Raw genomic sequence first — 19509 nt, forward strand, 5'->3', positions numbered from 1 at the left:
TAGATTAAAAAAATAATTTGAATGTATTTATTTTTTTATTAATTGCATTTCGTAATTAATATTAAACTTAAAATAAGTATAAATTGCATCAAAATTCTAAAATAACATTTTTGTGTTATAAAAAGTATTAAACTGGCCCTTTCTGTGAAACAGATAAATTTGTTTTATATTTGAATAAAAGTGCATATAGAAAAAAGAAAATATCAAATGTTTCAGGTTTATGATGTCTAATATTTGTGCTCATCATGTTTCACCAACTGAAATATCAAATGTTTAAGAGATCATATCTAAGTTTTGCGCTCATCATGGTTCACCAATTGATGTATCAAAAATGTAATTAAGCCTTTATATATAGTCTGATGACACAGTTTTATGCCAATCATATAACTCTGTGTGAATGCATTAATTTTTGTTGTTGTAAAAAAGAGGAGACAAACTCTATGTCCACAACACAGACTTTAATTTTTTTTTTTTGTTTAAAACACAGACTTTAATTTCTGATTCAAAAGTTTCTCCATGTTTGAGAAATCGTACCAAAAACTCCCTTCGCACTTCCTTTTTTTTTTTTTAACATTTACAAGTGTCATAATGCGGTCTTACTCCTTTAGATATCACTTACAAGCTAAGCGAGGACTTCTCTAGTGGGTAGAAATGGTATTACCAAAAACAATTTATCAAGAAATCCAAATAGCAAATGGAATCCACATTTTCTTTTGAGCTTACGTTTACTCCCCCACCACCAGCCTGATTAATTACATCAATACCATATTAAAGATATATAGATACATTCGTACCTATCAAGTTTACATTCTTACGTATCAAATATATCTCTTGCTCACCAAGTCTATATCTCTTGCATGTCAAGCGTATCTTCCTTATTTATAAAGTCTACAATATATATATTTTACATTCATTAATAATACTAGTTATCAATGTACGAAACTTATACGGTACTATAACAAAACTCGATATAATCATTATAGTGGGTAGTAATGATAGATGAATAGCTGGATCACCATTCACCAAACACGAATATCACATTGTATGATTGTGGAAAGAGTTTGGTGAAATGATTAAAATGTTTGTTGAATTTTGGGCCTATAAAATACCTAACATTGGGTTACACCCCCTTATCATCTGCTTCATTTCTCTTCACGCTTGAAAACTCAGTTCTTCCTATCTCTCTGTTCTTTAAATCCATTGCCGTGAAAGGAGGAGTAGATATGTATAGCTCGCTTGAAACGACGGCTCCGGCTACGTTGGAACCGCAAGGTATATCCCAAATCTCATCACAAGTCAGTAACAAATGTTTTTTTTGGACATTTATGACTTAGTTGGGTAATGAAGATTGGATCTGATATTCTTCAACTAATCTTCGAATTACTATCTCCTTGAAATGATTTACTGTTCAAACAAAACCTTTGTTTAATTTGGTGGTTTCTTCATTTGTCAGTTATACATTAAAGATGCTCTAATGGGGACTAATAAGATGGATCGTTTGAGTTTATTACAGTAAATGTTTGCTTAAAATAAGTAATTAAAGATAGTGTCTGGTCAGGGCTTTCTCTGAGCATAGGCTGGTGAAACAATTGTTTATGGTCCCCAAAATTGTAGGAAAAATTTACATATATATGGTTTTAAATTTGTCAAAAAAATAAATTATATAAACCCTTACTAAATCATCTATAGTCTCCAAAATCTCAGGACATGTCATTTAACTTTTGCAATCTCTTGTGTGTATAGATTGTGACAAGGAACATGTGGATGAAAACATTTCTATATATTTTGTTCGTCAGTGTTAGGCTTATTTGCAGTTTTACTATATACTTCTTGGAACAGAAACATCGGAGAAAGATTTGCCAATAACTGGAGGAGACAAACTGTTACTGAAAGGTTTAAAGTTTTACGGTTTCCATGGAGTCATTGCAGAAGAAAGGACATTGGGGCAGATGTTTCTTGTTGACATTGATGCGTGTGTGAGTCTTAAAAAGGCTGGTGTGTCTGACAACTTAGCAGATACAATCAGTTACGTTGACATTTTCAGGTTAGCTCTTGCCCATTTACCAATATACCCACTTAGACTTTTTGATCCATGTCTTAACTTTAGTTATGGTTTATTGGTGGGAAAATGATCTATGCAGCATAGCTAAAGAAATTGTTGAAGGGCCACCACTAAACCTTTTGGAAGCAGTAGCGGAACGCATCGCGTCCAAAACGCTTGAAAAGTTTCCTCGGGTAACTGCTGTTCAAGTGAAGCTAGTGAAGCCAAATGTTGCACTTATCAAGAGTGGTATTGACTACTTAGGTGTCGAGATTTTCCGACAGCAAAAACACTAATTCAAGGAAACTGATGATATCCTTCTAAACTTTGTGTTCAATAATCCTTTGTCCAGACAAAGAGAATTGTATCCATGGAATGTAATTATTTTTTCTTTCATTATTTTGCTCTTTGATATCAAGCATCAAGAATTATTCATTACAAATCTGTTTAGTCTACAACAGCACAAATCAATATTGAATTCCTTATGATTGTACTGAGATGGAGAGTTTCAACAACGTCAAGCAGGTGGTTGAGTGAGATCCAAAGATACGCTAATGAATAGTGTTTGCAAGCTTCTTATCGGTAACAAGAATGAGAATGTTTGAAAATAAAGTTGTTTCCTCCGAGTCTTTAATACAAGTACATCTTTTGACCTTTTGAAACATAAGTCAACATTATCTATGGTGTTAGTTGTCACATCCTTGCCTTTAACATAGTACATCTGTAACCTTTTGGCCTATCACTCGAGTTTGGAACACATGGTTTTGATTATGTAACTTTTAGGCTGGTCATGTCCATTACCATAGGATATGATTTTTGAAAACGTGCAGGCGTGCAGCTAAGTCCAAAGAATGAGAACAAAAACAATTAAAGAATATAATGGAAACCTGATTTATACTCTAGAGACCCAACTCGACTTCTTCCAAAACAATTTTTAGATTACATCCATATAACCAAAACAACTTCGACAATTTTTTTTCTCTTTTTTATAAAATCGATTCAAACTTAGATTCATGCATCTAACACAATTTGAAAATAGAATTTCATTCATGCACATTCTATATACTTCCTATTAAAATCAAAGTAATTTATGGTCTGTGTTCAAGTTTTATGAAATCAATATGCTTTTACAAGTTCTAGCACACTAATCAGACCAACATACCACATGTTGGCTCATGTTTCAAAATAGATAACATAAATGTTGGATGACTACATGCATAAACAAAAACTAGAATTGTTTTCTTATACTTTTTTTTTTGTAAAAGGGCATTCAATTGTTTTCTTATACTTTTGATTAAGTAACAAACTGATTCGCACCTCTCTCTTTTATTTAGTAACAAACTGATTTTGTAATAGGGCATTTTTCTTAGCTTCCCATTTGATTTGGCACAAGAATAAGACAAAGGGGGTGATTGGTTGGGGTTTAGGAAGTGACTTTAACTTTAATTTTCATTTATAACCTTAAATACTACCAATCATGTTTTATTTAGTTTTTAAAGCTACAACCAAAAAAACTAAAGGTACAGCAAAAACATACAAAAAATGGTTGTAAAAATCTTATTTTCTAAAGCCCCATCTTTTTAACTGTAAGAAATTTTAAAGCTATATCCCTTAAAACTAAATAAAAAAATTTTACAGACTAAATTCTAAAGTAAATTTTATACAATTACATCCCAACCAATCACCCCAAAGACATTGCTATAATTATGGTGAAATGAATGACTATAACTCAAAATAGAACAGTTTCCGTTTTGGTATATAGATTGCATTAAAATCACACTTCATAAGTTCATCTTGCATTTAAAGTAGATATATTCCTTTTATAGGAAATAAAAAAACAGAAGGGTTCATTGATATAAGTCAACTGACAGCGACACTTAACCGACCTTTAAAAAAAGTTTGTATAAAAGTCAACAAAAGAAAAACCTCAATCCGTTTCGAATGGGCGTGCAACTGTACTCACTTTGGGAATCGAGACTTTTCTCTCTTTCCCTTTTGCATTTTCCCGAGAAAATGAGAGAAAGAATCTAAAGAAAACACCTCCACGTTCTTTTTCCCGTCTCGTAGGTAACGCATATCAGGAGCTAGCTGTGCTTTTGAGCTTCCTTTTTTTATAATTTGCCGTACCCTTGAGGTTCTCCTATTGTAGCTTCTTGATCTGGACGATCTTTGATCTTCTTATCAACCTTGATTGACTGATTGGGATCTAATATCTAATAACAGAAATTTTCGGTTTTGGTTTTGGTTCTGTTTTTTAATTTTTGATTTGAAGATTCTTTGTGTTATTTTTTTTTTGTTTCAAAAGGGATTCAATATTGAAATGTGAGTATGGAGAAGAAACGAGAGATCTGTGAGTACAGAGAGAGACTTGACAAGACCTTGTCGTCTCCCGACCTCACCAATGACCAAACTCTCAAAACGTTAATCAGACAACAACTCGATCAAGGTTTCGTTTTCTGTTCTTGTTGTTGTGTGTTTGCTATATATAAAATTAAAACTCCTGCTTTATTATTTGCCTTGCGTTAATGTTGTTTTTAACAGAGTGTAGTGTGTATGTATTGGATCAAAGAGTATCTGATCTATCTAGTATTCTTGAGAAGCTTAGGAGTGCATCAGCAAAGGATCAAGATTTGTCTCAATCAACCAATGAAGCATCGCGTGGTGATTGGAAAGTATGTTTTCATTTACTTATTTCTGATTTTTTTACTTTGAAAACAGAACTGTCCTAATGTAGCAAAGTATTATCCTCTTTTTTAACAGGTGAAACATGATCATGAAGACTGTCGTGTTATGTACCGTGAAGGACTTGAAGGAAGTCCGTTCCACACATTGCTCGTTGAAGGTTACATGGATGGCCCTATCCAAGACTGTAAGTTTTCTCAAGTGTTTGAACTGGTACAGGAAACAAAAAAATATTTGTTTTTAAATAACTAGGAGGTTTTGGGCGGGCCGAAACCCATAATCCCCTCAAATCCGAAACCAGAACATGTAATATTAGTTTTGTCTCAGCGCTCGAATATTTGGAAAAAAAAAATTCATTTGGGTTGTAACTGTGTTTAATGAAGGTTTATGTGTATCATGGGAATCATCACTCTACGAGAAATGGTGAGAGTGTCTTTTTCCTTCTATTTTATGCGTATTTTGGTTTCACTTATCTGAGATGGGAACTAATGGATTCTATGTCTTACAGGTGGCCAATCTCTGCATTTCCAGCATTCAGAATCTTAAAAACTAAAAGTTTGCAAAAGGAAAATATCAATGAACAGATATGTTTAGTGAGGTCAGTTTCACATATTGCAAACTTCTTTTTCTTTCTAAATTTGAAGGTTTTGATGATGTTTTTGTTTTGTAAGAAAAGGATGAAAGTACCGTGGCCAATGGCAAACAGAGAAGCTGTTTTGCAGTTTTTCTTATTCGAATACTTTAAAGACGGTTTAGTCATCATTCTACTCAACTCGGTAAAAATTGTGTTCATCCTAATCCAGTTCTTCTTAATGATTTTGACTCTATCATAACACACTCTCTGTTAGTATCATCTTTAGATCTCAGCACCAGAAGTAGAGAACTTCGAAAAGAAGGGTGTTTATGAAGCAGCGGATGCTGTGAGGGTTGATTTAGTAGGCGGCGTTGCTATACAAAAGGTGTCATTGGAGAGAAGTTACTTAAGGTAAATGTGAGTGAGTGGTCACACTCTAGATGTCCGCCTAAGCGGTAAATCAGGACTAAACGATTCGGTTTAGGTGTTAAAAACCCGATCTGGACGTCAAGCTAATCAATAATCTCCTATAAAGCACCTAGTTGCCCGCCTAACAGCTTCTTTGAACATTAATATTAAAACATATATAACCAGAAACTTGACGTGGACTTTTGGTTATTTATAACTGTGAAACTTTTGTAGATACATATCGGAGATCGATATAAAGCTGGACTTGGTCCCTACATCTCTAATAAATTTGGTGTCTAGGCAGCTCCTCGGCAACGGTTTCAAACTTTTCAAGAAGGTTATTTTTTCTTTTTCTTTTAAGTTCATAGAATTAATGATTTTCAGTTGTGTGATGTTGTGGTGTTTCACTTGAACGTGTACAGACCATTGGTTCGGTGGCTAAATCTGATGACTACAGGAGAGTTTTAGCTGATCCATTGTATACTATGATACGTCAAGCTCTGTATTCTACTGATGAAATCTGCCAAGCAAATGTGTTCCATGGCCAAGATGAAAGTGGTTGCAAAAGAGATGATCATGAGATTGAGGAAGAAGAATGTGGTGATGATGAAGATGAAGATGAGAATAAAAGTGTTTCTTCTTCTTCTTTTGGAGAGGAGGATGAAAGTTACATTGGGAAGACCTACAATGGTAAAACACTTTTCTGCATAAGTCCAGAGGTGAAGCAAGCTTTAGGGACATTAGAGAAAGTGATAACAATGGTTAGAAAATCCAGAACAGATAATAATAATAAGACATCATCAACATCTTTAGAAGAAGAAGCATCCTCATCATCACCAAAGCTACATTTAGAAAGAGCTGAGATTGTTTCAAGCAGCAAAGTTTGTACTCAAGGTCCTAACACTGAGGTTCTTGATGAAGCGTCACTCACACATTATCACCACCACCACAACAACAACAACAACAACAATCGGTAAAAAGTTAAGGAACTTCAAGAAGTTATGTTTGCTAATGGATTAAATAATTTAGACCTTTTAAGAATTGTTTACAGGCGAAGTGGATCAAGTTCTTTTGCAAGAGAAGGCAACAAAATAGCTCCTACGACAACCCCTGAGGTCACTAGGATAACAATCTCACAAGCCACAACTCTTTTCAACCAAACAGAAGAGAACAGTGACGACAAGCCAAGCGGATTAAATGGAGGTAAGAGCTCGGTTCTGCAGAGAAAACGTAAACCAGGCTGCTTCAGAATCAGGTCATGGATGAGAAGGACCTGAAAATAGTTTATACCAAATACTACAACATATAGGAAACATCAGATTGTTTCTAGTTACACATTTGGATACTTTAAGATTTGCAACAAGTGTTTCAGCAAATACATCAAAGTTTACAAGTGTCTTTCTTGAAACCAAATATCATTGATAAAGTGTTTTTAATTCAATCAAAATAAGCATTTTCTACTAGCCATTTATTGTTTTCAGAATCAATGCTTTGATAATATTTGACTTGTTCAACAATAAATTCTAAACAACCTTCATTTGTGAATGAAATTGAAAGGTATTTGTTCCAAAAAAAGAAATTACCGCTCTTTTATATCTCGTTGACTTGGCCCAAATAATATTTTCATATATTTAAAATCCTTAATTTAACAATTAACAAAAATATCTATTTTTAGCGTGTGAACAAAAAAGTATATAAATACTAGGAGATAAAGAAAACAAGAATTTCCTAAAGCAACTTAAGCAATTTGTTCTTAACAAAAATAAATAAAAAAAAATAAAGCAATTTTTTCATATTTTTTGGAATCATGAGGTTGGCTATTTTATTAATAGTTTTTGGTATTTTCATGTTCCTCGTTCTGAACCATGTTAAAGGTAATTTATTTTTTAATTAGAACAACAATTGATCTTATTAAAAAGATTGTTTGAAAACAAGAAAAATATTTTTTTACAAAACCTATAATATCATTGTTCAGCTAAAACGTTGATGTACATTGAAATTGTTTTTTTCCTGTTGTTATTTTGAAACAGTAGAAGTGGATGCACAATATATACCTCCGTGCAGATATTTTAAGGGAAAAACTGGAAGATGTGGTCCTGATGGAAGCAAGAAGTGTGAAAATGAAATGAAGTCACCACGAACCAGCCAAACGTTTGCCCGTTGTGACTGTCAAAACATTCAAATTTCACGTCAAGATGGCTATGGTTGCACTTGTTTTACTAAACTTCCGTGCAACGGCTAAGATCATATATCAGAGTATATACTAATGAATAAGATATAGGAACATAATTGTTCTTTGCTTATATATGACTGACTTTATATATGTCTGTCTTTCGTTTTGTTTAACAAATTTAATTACTTTTCATTCTAGAATAAACAATATAATTACTTTTGCTTGTCGATCTTTTTTATTTTTATTTAATTAATTTCAAAAAATTATGAAACCTTTTAGGTAATTTAATATTAGTTTTACGAATTTAAATTATTATTTTCTATTTCAAAATTTAATTAATTTTTGCTAATAAATAGTGGAGATAAAAATAATAAATTTAACAAAATAAAAGATGATTAAAAAAATTCTTGACGATTTCTCGACGAACAATGAAATGGCCGTACCCGCCCGCGTGAAAAGAGAGTAATAAACCTCTAAAGAAGAAGACTCGTCTCCAGTTACGTTCCTCATCTTCTACACCGTTGACGATATACATAATTTCTCTTTGTCTCTTCTTCGGCTGATCAAACACGCAAGCGATTTCTAAACTATCCATGGATTCTATTGATACTGGTGCTAGTGATGGAGCATCTAAAGCTCCGTGTAAAAGGTAACGTTTAGTAGTTTGAACGATGGGGATCATGTTGATACATATTTACAGTTTGTGTGATGTTGTGGTGTTTCACTTTGAACGTGTAAACAGACTATTGGTTCGGTGGCTAAGTCTGATGACTACAGGAGAGTTTTAGCTGATCCATTGTATACTATGATGATACGTCAAGCTCTTTATTCTACTGATGAAACCTGCCAAGCAAATGAGTTCCGTAGCCAAGAAGGAAGAGGTTGTGAAGAGATTGAATCAAAGTTGGAATCTTCACATTGCAAAGAGATGTTACTGAGATTGAGGAAGAAGGATGTGATGATGGTGAAGATGAGACTTTCTGCAATGCATTAGAATATGGACTGGCTCCTACAGGTGGCTGGGGATTGGGTATAGACAGGCTTGCCATGCTCTTGACAGACTCGCAGAACATCAAGGTCAGTATATTATCTCAATCTCTTGTTATTGAGTAATTGTTTTGGGGACAACTCATGAACTGAAAAAAAAAATGATGCAGGAGGTTATTCTCTTCCCGGCAATGAGACCACAAGACGATCCAGCAACCGTTAAAGGTACAATCTAATTGATAATGGGGTAATAACAATCCGTGGTAACTTTCTCACACCTTTATTCTGTTACAGGTTCTTTGCAAGCAGATAACAAAGGAGAGTAGAGCACAGTTTTCATCTCTTATGCCTCTAAAGTTTGGTAGTCCAATTGCTATTGTGCAAATTTAGTTTCGATGTACGAACAACCCACATTTTTACAGTCAACTTGTCATTATCAAAAACCTTTCAAGGCTTTTTTGGATCTCGTTTGTTGTTTTCTAATTGTAAATTCGTTCTCATATTAAATAGCGCAAGATTTTGTTTCTATCAACCAATGATCATATAAAAGTATTACTTGCTCCATAATTTTTAAAGTTAAACCTATGATTTTATAATGTGTTATTGTCAAAGTGGTTGAAATGGCATGCTGTTGATAAACTAGTTTAGACTTACAGCTATTTAGCCTATTTTACTAGGATTGAAAGGGAAACAAAAAGTCGTCGATTGAAAGGAAACAAAATATGTATCTTCATGAATGATGATCACATAAAAAAAGTCAGACAGCTTTAAGCTGTGGGTTGTAATTGGGTCTCGAATCAAATAATATCTAACATGACAGCCATAAGCCAACTCATCTCCTCTCTGTCTCCCTCCAACACATGCTTCATTGTGGCTCCTACCTAATACCTTTCATATTTATTTATTTTTTGCTAAAACAATAAAACCAAAAAAGGCAAGCAAATTTTATGCCTACCAAGTACTACATATTTGCTTTGGCACCACTAGTTCCTATTTCAAATGGTTAAGTGGTGATGATAATGATACCATTCAAGTGGAGTACCTACCAAACAACCCACACACAAAACAACACCTAGTAAAAGAAACTAAGAGAGATCCTTACTACTGAAGAAAAGGTGGTAGTGGGTTCTCAAGTCTTTTTCTTTTGTTTCCCACTTTTTGATTTATGTTTCCATACACCACAAATCAATTAAAAAATTGAGAGTTCATATATCTAATTACAATTTTTATAACCCAAAAACCAACCTGCCCAAAAATATATTTTTTATATATTTATAGAAAAACCCAACAAACCCTCTTTTCATATTCCTTAGAAGAATGATTTGAACATTGCTGATGATGATGTTCCTCGTTTTCTTTCCTTCTCTTCCAAGCCTTCATTCTTCTCTAAGAACATGCGAATCATAACCTTTTGTGCGTGTTTACAGATATTCTTCAGAGATTTGTCTTTTAATAATCTCTTCTTGTTTGTGAATTCATCAGCATGTGCTTAAATACGAGTCTTTGCCAATAGCTCCAAGCATTCGACATGCTACTTCCAGCAACTTCCCTGTTGATTAATTAACAAAACAACTTTTAATTATTAGTTCATGATCACAATCAATTAATTCCAATCACAATCTCCTGTTACCAAATTAAAATATTTGGAAACGTGAAAAGATGCTCTAGGTAATGTTGATGAAGCTTCTAATGATTATTACTTGTGTTTGATATCTTCCAATACTATCCTCATCACTCTCTACTATTAGCACATGATTAATACAAAATTCGAAGTTCACAGATTACTTTGATCACAAAAACTATAACTTGTATCCTCAAACCGATCCTAATCATGTTCCCTACCATTTCAAGCCCAATTATAGTCACTATGCTAATGTTTCAAGAAATTAGATCAATTCATCAAATATCTAATGATTTATGATTTATGACTATGTGAAATAGATTTCATAGAAACCATAATCTATAAACCATAGACGCACAACACATAATCAATCAAATAAAATATCAATCAAACGTACCTCTTCTCGGTTGAACAACTTTCTTAACCGGACTAGTCTGTTTCTTAACAGTCCCTTCCTCCTCAGGGAACAAAACACCATCAATCCCTTGAACCGAAATCCGACCGTCCGTGTAAATATCCGGATCAAACAAGTACGCAGACCGGTCACCAGAACCGAACTTAACCGAACCATCAGCTTCCTTCGCCGCAACCTTATGAGGAAAACGCAGCGTTTCATAGTTCACCTTCCCAAACCTCCTAACCGAATTATACATACTCTCCTCCGTCTGATACTCCGGTATAATGTGGTAATACACGATCTGCTCCGGAGCTCCGGGCTCGCTCAGCTGATCCGTCGTCAGCTTCGCCATGGCCTCGTCGTTCGGAGCCAACACCGTGAGAACGTAACCTTCCGACACCAATCGTCCCATCTCCGTCGCGAGCGACGTCAGATTCACGAGAATATCCGCCATCTCGTTGTACCCGCCGTAATGCAACAGCGTGTGGATGAAATCTTTGACCTGAGCCTCGCCGTTGAAGTGGTGACGTGGACCTCCGGGTCCCGGAGCCGGTGCCGGAGCTAGCGACGGACCTGGAGCCATGGCGGATTGGATCGGGAGCACCGGCGGAGATCCGGCGGGAACCGCGGCGGCGGCGGAGGCTTTCTTGAGACGGTTTGTTCTCGGGTCGACCTCCGGAGCTCCTTCCGGTAACACGGCGGAGATCGATCGGAGGTTTCGCCGCCGGTTGAAATCTTCTTGGACGGAGCGGGGGATTAAAAGCCGTTCGATCCCGTGGATCAACCCGTCGGGTCGGGTCAAATCATCGGGTCGGGTGATCACGGCGGAGTTCACTAGCCTCTTCCCGTTTCCTTTGGCTTTGCTCAAATGCAGCACTTGGTCGCTCCCTAGCGTGAGGTGCTTGACCCGAACCGAATTCTCCTCGGGCCATTGGTTGGATCCGACTCGGGTGGGGATAATGTGTGACAAGAGCAGCGTCTGGAGGGATTTGAGGTTACCTGGTTGGAGCAAGAACCGTTTGAAATCCGGGTCGAGGTCGCGCTCCAGAGCTTCGTTGCGAGGGGCGAAAATGGTAATATTGTGACGGCCCACGGCGTCTTCGAGTTTCTGGAGGAGGAGAGCTTTCTCCACGAGCTCCGCGAGCTCGGTGTAACGAGAGTCGAGGAGAGCGACGAGGACTGAGTTTGAGTTTATCTGACCAGACCCGGTTTTGTTGTGGTGGCCCGGTTCGAGAGACGATGCAGTGACGAGGAGGAAGAAGAAAGTAACAGCGGAGCAACCATAGATGCAGCGACCCATGGTGCTCTGGAAGATTGTGAAAATGCTCTTCGGTGGAGAATATACTTCGTGTTCAGTGATTAATTGAAGCGTCGGTGATCGGAAAGTGGGAGTGAGGGACAGGCAAGAAGAAGAAAGAAAGATGTGAGAGAGATGTGTGAGTTTGGCTGGTCTCTTCTTGTCTATGTTGTGTATCAAAACAAGTTTGGGTTTTCGGACAGGCTGGTGGTGGGGACCACACGGTGTCTGAAAATTTTAATTATTTTAGCTGACTTTGGCTTTTTATGCCTTCGGCTCGACTCAGCTCGACTTCCATTATGTTTCAATTATTTTCTGGCTAAATCTTTTGTATAATCACCAAATAAACACCACTTTGTTTTGTCTTTATTAACCTATTTTGTAATAGACAAAAATAGTACTACTATTTCAGACCAAACAAGTTTTATATTAGAACATTTCCGATAAATTCTACTTTACCAATTGAGTAACTATTTATTTTGGTCAGTAATCTACGTATCAACTGACCATGTGCAACAAAGGAATGGTGATTGTACCAAAACATTAAAGAATTCGATATTCATTTATATATAGTTGCAACTGTATAAAATAGCAATGTGTAACTACTGGCGGATCTATTTGAGTTTTGACTGACGGAGATGTCACTTGCTCTCTATAAAATTATCAAATTCTTGTAAATTACCCAAGATTTAGTTATTTGTCTCTCTATTAAAAATCATGTTTTAGCTTTATGTGTATATTTACATATAATTTGCCTCCAATAAATTTTTGTTCAACATCCACCCGTCAAATACGGTAGAGAGAGAAAGTGATGGTATTGAACTTTTCCTTCAAGTTTACTATAATAAAGACTAAGACAATCCGTGAACTCATCAAGATGATAATAAAAGGATAGTTAATCAATAATCAGTCATCTTCTATAGTTATTAGTTAATGATGTACTGATTACTTAAATAGATAGTGAGATTAAGAAATTCAACCAAACAGAAAAGACATGTGAAGCTGAGCCGAAGAAGTAGGGAAGACCACGTGGCTTAAATTGAAGCTGTCGGTGTATGACCTAATACAACCATCATTTTCTTATACTTATTACACCTTTTTGGTAGCTACGTTAAGTTCGTGAATCGTGTAATGTCCCACCTCAATTCTACTTACCTGTTTCTACCACGTACTTCAGCTTCGAAGGTGCACTCACGCGTTTCGACTAATGGGTTTTAAGGCTCTAAACTATACTCATTACCTAATGAAAAGAATAACCTATTAAGGCCCAATTTTGTTAACACACACAACTTACTAAAGTTTTGCTTATACTAGGCCCGAGTTGTCTTATTGCATTGGAGTTCAGTCATATCAATGGGAGTTCAGTCATATCAATGGGCCTTAGCTCATTACTTTATATTTTCTATTGTAAACCTATGTGATCCATTTTGCTGACGACCTTTTGCTTTTCAATTGTTATATTAAGAATTAAGTATTCGAATCTTTGAATAATAAAGAAACTGTAAGGTCCAAATTGGTTAAAGTTGCCGAAAGAGCCGAAAGGTAACTAAACATAAAAAAGTTGATAACAGAATGGCCTATGGATTTTATTTTTCGGTCTTAATAGCCTGACAAATTTTATATTAAGAATAAACAACCCAAACATTTTAATAATTAAAAATCATAGAAGCATGATTTCATGTAGAAGACTAGCTAGATTTTATCTTATATAATTTCTATTATTATTTTGTTAGATGACCTCCATCCATGTTAATAACAATATCCTCTAGTTTTGTTTCACATCCATTAATCCATAAAACAAATCTCAGACATGTTTGATCCAAACAAAAGTTTCATGTCAAAAATTAATGGTTGAAGACGGTTTGGGACCTTTGGGTGTTCAGTTTACCAAATGAAGTATAAACAGTTGCATGATGTATTTGATGTTTACCAGATAATGGGGAGGAATAAAGAAGGGTCGCATCAAAGCTGAATTAGTGAAGATTTATAATAAAAGACACCTGAAAAAACAAACAAAGCAGGAAAAAAACGAGACAAGGAAAGGGAAAGAAGAGTAATTAGAGATGCAGAAGAAGAGAGTCGTCGTGGTAGCAACACCTGAATTAATGCTAAACACTAATGCCAAGTGAGTTCTGTCGTCCCCCACATTAGCTTCACTGCCTCTCACCAGTCACCAGAACACCTACAAATTCATTAAAAACACTTTAGGAAAAGGACAGTTTCCACGGAAGAGACTTCCGTTCTGTTTAGCCCTAATCTATTCTTTACCCTTTCACTCTTGTTTACTCAAGTGTGTATAAAATTGTACTATTAATTTTTTTTTAAATTATAGAAAAATATTTTTTTAATATAAAATATAATACATATATATTATAGTATTTCTATTACTTCAGTTTGAAATTTTAACTAAATATTTTATTTTTATATTTATATAATTTAAAAAAAATTATTTTACCATTCCGCAATCGTCCGCAAGTGCTACCTGTAATCAACTTTTAAATTTAAAAGGTTTAGATCGATTTGAAACGATTTATAGCGTTATCCTTGCATCATATTCATCTGCCAAATTATTATAGGGAGTGGCGTAATTTTCTTGTATACATTTCATGTCATGTCACTTAAATCGCATGATTCAAATTTTAATCAACAAAATCGCATGAATCAAATTTGAAATTTCATCTTTGATGATCACAAAATCCCATTAAACATTTGAAAATAAAATCTCACACCAAAGATCGATCGAACAATTTAAAGAAAGACTTGCACATTGCTTTGCACACACAATCAAGAAACAAAGAACTATTAACAAAGCTTTTACAACCTCCTCCTCCTCCTCCAGGCCTCGGCTATAACGAAAAAGACTTTGAACCTCTCGGAGAAGACACAGATTCTCTCTGCGACGGACTTCTCCAGAACCCTGCACCGTAAAACCTGTTCCACATCTCTTTCTCCAACGCCAACACCGCCTCATCGTCCTCATCGGTCTCATAGTCCGTCGTGAGCCCCGCCGCCGCTGATTTTCCGAAGTATTTAAGATCCAAGAAGTCATCATCGTCCTCGTCGGAGACGTCGTTGCTATCCACCGGATGGATCGCGAACTCCGAGTTCTGGAACACTCTCCCGTTGGCCGGAAGCGGCGGAAGGATCCTGTTCTTGACGAGGTGTTTACGGCGGCGAATACGTAACGCGCGACGGCAGATACCTCGAGGAACTTTGTAAACCGCGAGGACGAGGAGGTTGACGAGCCCGCAAGGACAGCAGCAGCACACGGCGGCGCAACTCGCCGTCGTACCGCCGCAGAACTCGGCGGGTGTGGATCCTCCGCAAGTGGCTGTCGGAGAAGGAGAGGAGAGGCTTCTCTGGAGGAGAGGGTGTCTCCGGTGGCTACGTGACGGAGAAGACGATGGAGTGTCAGACGGTTTCGTCTGCCTCGAGATGTGGCTCGGATCGTAACGTAACCTTGTATTCATTGTTCAGTTTGGTCGGGAGAAAAAGAGATTTTACAAAACTCAAAGTTTCCTCAAGATCAAATGGTTAAGACCGGTTCAAAACGCAGCACCAACGGAATCTCTCCCGGTGATGGGCGGATTAAAACAGTCGCGGGGCTGATACGAGAAGAAAGGGCCCAAAGAAAATAATGGAGAATGTCGAGTGACTTTGTAGAAGAAAAAAATTATTATTACAGAACACCAAACTGATAAAATTAGACACGATGAGTTTTGGTTCCAATCGTTTTTTTGAGTTCTGAAGGAGAAAAATTAGAAAAGCTTTGTCGGGAAAACTCAGAGGTTTAATTTTGTCTGAGAGGTCGACCGAAATGGAGGGAGAGATAGGATTGGTCTGGTTCTGATTGAAGAAGGAGAGGAAGGTGAATGAATGGTTTGGTCTATATTTATATAGAGAAGAAAGAAAGTTTCACCAGATTTATTTACTAATATTTGTTATCTTCTTCAGGTTGGTACTTTCTCTGATCACAATAGTTATACGGTTGTTTTTTTTCCCCTACTGGATTTATACTTATCATCTTTGTCATCATGTTTACTTATTATTAGTTGTCGAAAAAGAAAGTAGCTGTAAAATAAACTTTTGACCAAAAAAAATATCTGCAACTGGAAACGTAAATCTTTTCTTTAAAGGATCTATAACAGTTGTTATTCATATATATACAAAATCTTATTTCAGAAAAAAAAGAAGAAGCATATCTTTGCTCTATTAAAATCAAAACAAAATGATGACATTTGTTGTTGATGAATTAGTGATAATAATGATTACCCCTTATCCTAATATTACTCATTAATATACGCGTATGTGTATTAGAATCGGACAGTATCTGGATTAATCTATTTAGACGTAGTCTTCCCGTGGTTGTTAGATGTTGATTGGTTTGTTTCTTTTTGTATATTCTTATCTTCGTCAACGAACTGATGCGTTGTAAGAATATATATTAATCAAAAACAAACAAAAATAAAGTGTGGCGTACCACTATGAATTGTAAGTATATACCAATAGTTATATATGTTATCTTAAAAAGCTATTTTCTTATTCTTTGGGGACTGGTTCATGCCGTTAAGACACAAAGTTTCAAAAGGTCAATGCAAGTACGTACCATCTTGAAAATATTCGCATCCGAGCGAGAAAAATACTAAATGATGGATTGTTTAGAGAATAAATCCATTTTCCTTCTTTACCTCTTAATTACTTTCACTGGACGACCAAGATACGAGTTCTTTTCATTCTGTATTTTGATGAATACAAGTTGCATCATGCATCTATGTAGATAGCATAAAAGAAAACAACATGGAAAAAGACATATCTTTGGCGGGAGATAATCAATATACCACTTAACATTGCTTTTTTCAAGTTCAACAAATAACAATTACAGCTCACTGCCACGATCTATTTACGTAAAACCTTTTAAAAATAGAAACATCAATTATCGTTAGAAAGATTCCTTTGAACTTTTATATTACCTCCCAAAATATGTAAAAAGTATATAATCGTAATATAATAACTCCAACACACTAGAGACGAGAAGAATCAATCCATAAAGTGGGCAAAGGTAAATACATTAAAACAGACTATAAATGAAGAAAGAATGAACAGTTTAAATGTCTTCCTTTAAATTTGAAGAGGACACTCATCACTAGCAATGGACCGGATTGGATCAGAAGATTCCTCACGACCCAGCTACAATGTATAGAACAAATTAAAGATAATTCTCACATGTCTTAATTAGAGGGACTTGAACGATCGTATATGTAGTACGTACTTGTTCTTTGAGTATATTAAATCAAATATTTGAGTATTTTGGGTAGTGTCAAGAATAAAAGTATTCAAAGCAAAGCCAAACATCACTAGATATTTCATGCGGGGCATTTAAAAACATTTGGGCTGAATAGTTTGGACATGATAACATGAACATTGGAATATTGAAACAGAACATTGCATCTTTTCAGACCTTTAAGCTCCAATTAAAAAAATAAAACAGTGACATCCAATACACAATCTGAAACAATTAAACCGTGCTCGTTTTGAAGCTTGAAAACGATGTAAACCGCCTTGACTTCATTCTATCTTCCACTATAAAATAGAGTTTAGAATAAATATATTTCAATAATATTCTACTTTTCACTTTATAATAGAATTAAAAATAAATTTACTGTAACTTACTTTTTCTTTGTTCATCATTTTATTTTTTATTCTAAAATAAAATATCATTAAAATATATTAGAGTAAACCATTAGAGATTATCAAACCAGTTGATTGATATGCAAGAGATACGTTTGATTAGCTAGACAATATATATTTAATATTTTGTAAAACACAAAGACAAAAGATGGTCAAAAAAATAACGAGCGTACACGTGGATTCAATCAGGACTAGATTTTAAAAGCTACCTCCAAACTATAGTTAGCACCTAACGTTGATTGTTATTTTTAATGTGAAAGATAGCCTCTCACGTCAAACTATATTCTTCTATTTCGAGGTACCTATTAACAACTTGCATGGGTCCGGTTGGTTGTCGAGAGTAGGAGCAAGCGACCAAAATCGATACGAATTAAATAATATAAACTATGTTTCAAATTAGGTCTTCTTGCTCCAATACACACTAGTATGTGGACCCTCGCTATGCATCCATAAATCATAATGTGGACAGAGAAAGATTCAATCGAAGTCATTTTCTACTTCACCTACGCAATCTCAATAACATATCTGTATTCCTGTAGATATGAGTCAGCTTGATTTCAACGATATCTACACAACCTCTAGTCATCAAGTAGATAATAATTCTGAAAAGAAAGGGGCTAAGAGGATGGAGTGGAGGAGGACAAGCAAGAGCGCTAGAAGAAAGACGCGAAAAGGACACACCGTGAAGCATTCTCACATTCATCATATTTGTGAAAGTTCCAGAAGACTACGAACTCTCACATCTGAAGCTTGTTTTGTACTTGCATTTATGAATTGACTAAAGATTTTATATGTAACTAGAAGGTAATTTTCATTTGATAGTGCAATAACTGAGAAGATGACACTGAAGATTTGGACGTAAGAGGGTAATTTTCTGCTTGATTGATGGCCATTTTCGTGATAGAAAATGAATCCAATGACACGTGTAAGCCAGTCATGAAAACGTCATAAATGCATATATCTCACCGCCTCTCGAAGTCTCGGACTAACAATGTCACTAAAGTATTTACGAAATAAAAAACATAGCACCAAAATCTAGAATAAACATACAAAATCATCATTGGTATTAGATAAAACACACAAACCATGACAATCACACACGTGTACATTTTCCAAATAGTGACCAAAAATCATGTTAACCAAGTCTATATGGACATCAATGATTAGTCGTTTGGTTCCATACTTTAGATATTAATATGAAAATATATAGCTGATACTTTCAATATAAATGATGTTTTAAAGAATTTTTATTGTTTCGTGATGTTTACAAAAATATAGACGACTTTGTAGTCAATTGCAATTTTATTATATTTATTTATAATTAAATAAATTAGTTTTAAATTAAATTTTATTAATATTTTTGATTAAAACATAGTTTTTTTTAAAATATGTGCATTAAGATGAAAAATCATCTAATATGAAACGGAGAGAGTATTTGTTTAGTTTGTTATGTGTATCGCTAAAAATAGATAATCTCTACTAATAAAAGGGAGCTTTTGAGTCTCCATAGGGCGTCCACATCAGCGGAAAAAATTTCTCCCGAAAGATGACATGTGGCATAAAATAAAGTTTTACATTTTAATGGAGCTTTTGAGTCTCCATAGGGCGTCCACATCAGCGGAAAAAATTTCTCCTGAAAGA

The 19509-nt window shown here is 35.3% G+C and overlaps 4 protein-coding genes and 1 long non-coding RNA gene across 6 annotated transcripts; 3 read left to right on the plus strand and 2 right to left on the minus strand.

Moving 5' to 3' along the window:
• The first annotated feature begins 1017 nt into the window (after positions 1-1017).
• LOC106411793 (dihydroneopterin aldolase 1) lies at positions 1018-2459 on the plus strand. The gene is made up of 3 exons (XM_013852620.3): positions 1018-1272; positions 1840-2044; positions 2142-2459. The coding sequence occupies exons 1-3, from the start codon at positions 1224-1226 to the stop codon at positions 2335-2337; spliced, it is 450 nt and encodes a 149-aa protein (XP_013708074.1). The 5' UTR covers positions 1018-1223; the 3' UTR covers positions 2338-2459.
• Positions 2460-3962: 1503 nt separating this feature from the next.
• Positions 3963-7168, plus strand: LOC106411750. 2 transcript variants are annotated; one of them, XM_013852568.3, is made up of 11 exons: positions 3963-4108; positions 4347-4487; positions 4583-4713; positions 4802-4910; positions 5107-5146; positions 5232-5321; positions 5400-5499; positions 5584-5708; positions 5940-6042; positions 6128-6678; positions 6757-7168. In XM_013852568.3, exons 2-11 carry the CDS (start codon positions 4370-4372, stop codon positions 6980-6982), a joined length of 1593 nt encoding a protein of 530 aa, XP_013708022.2. In that variant the 5' UTR covers positions 3963-4108; positions 4347-4369; the 3' UTR covers positions 6983-7168. The 2 variants fall into 2 exon arrangements, with proteins under 2 accessions (XP_013708022.2, XP_022575489.2); XM_022719768.2 differs by lacking the exon at positions 3963-4108 and having other exon boundaries at positions 4151-4487.
• A 951-nt stretch (positions 7169-8119) lies between these two features.
• Positions 8120-9365, plus strand: LOC106414529. The gene is made up of 4 exons (XR_007339583.1): positions 8120-8527; positions 8621-8955; positions 9036-9090; positions 9160-9365. It is a non-coding gene; the product is annotated as an uncharacterized LOC106414529 (long non-coding RNA).
• Positions 9366-9970: 605 nt separating this feature from the next.
• On the minus strand, positions 9971-12342 carry LOC106415460 (fasciclin-like arabinogalactan protein 18). The gene is made up of 2 exons (XM_013856176.3): positions 10884-12342; positions 9971-10414 (listed from the first exon to the last, which is right to left on the minus strand). The coding sequence occupies exons 1-2, from the start codon at positions 12181-12183 to the stop codon at positions 10344-10346; spliced, it is 1371 nt and encodes a 456-aa protein (XP_013711630.2). The 5' UTR covers positions 12184-12342; the 3' UTR covers positions 9971-10343.
• Positions 12343-14832: 2490 nt separating this feature from the next.
• Positions 14833-16193, minus strand: LOC106412258. Its single transcript, XM_013853162.3, has one exon. The coding sequence runs from the start codon at positions 15648-15650 to the stop codon at positions 15027-15029; it is 624 nt and encodes a 207-aa protein (XP_013708616.2). The 5' UTR covers positions 15651-16193; the 3' UTR covers positions 14833-15026.
• Positions 16194-19509: the final 3316 nt, after the last annotated feature.

This window comes from Brassica napus, chromosome A5 (genome assembly GCF_020379485.1).
Source record: "Brassica napus cultivar Da-Ae chromosome A5, Da-Ae, whole genome shotgun sequence".
NCBI lineage: Eukaryota > Viridiplantae > Streptophyta > Magnoliopsida > Brassicales > Brassicaceae > Brassica > Brassica napus.

Coding starts and splice junctions, on each gene's coding strand:
- LOC106411793 (XM_013852620.3), top strand. CDS start 1,224: ATGTATAGCTCGCTTGAAACGACGGCTCCGGCTACGTTGGAACCGCAA. Junction 1,273..1,839: donor GGCTACGTTGGAACCGCAAG/GTATATCCCAAA, acceptor TTCTTGGAACAG/AAACATCGGAGAAAGATTTG. Junction 2,045..2,141: donor AGTTACGTTGACATTTTCAG/GTTAGCTCTTGC, acceptor TGATCTATGCAG/CATAGCTAAAGAAATTGTTG.
- LOC106411750 (XM_013852568.3), top strand. CDS start 4,370: ATGGAGAAGAAACGAGAGATCTGTGAGTACAGAGAGAGACTTGACAAG. Junction 4,714..4,801: donor CATCGCGTGGTGATTGGAAA/GTATGTTTTCAT, acceptor CTTTTTTAACAG/GTGAAACATGATCATGAAGA. Junction 5,147..5,231: donor TCATCACTCTACGAGAAATG/GTGAGAGTGTCT, acceptor TATGTCTTACAG/GTGGCCAATCTCTGCATTTC.
- LOC106415460 (XM_013856176.3), bottom strand. CDS start 12,183: ATGGGTCGCTGCATCTATGGTTGCTCCGCTGTTACTTTCTTCTTCCTC. Junction 10,415..10,883: donor AGTTGTTCAACCGAGAAGAG/GTACGTTTGATT, acceptor ATTAATCAACAG/GGAAGTTGCTGGAAGTAGCA.
- LOC106412258 (XM_013853162.3), bottom strand. CDS start 15,650: ATGAATACAAGGTTACGTTACGATCCGAGCCACATCTCGAGGCAGACG.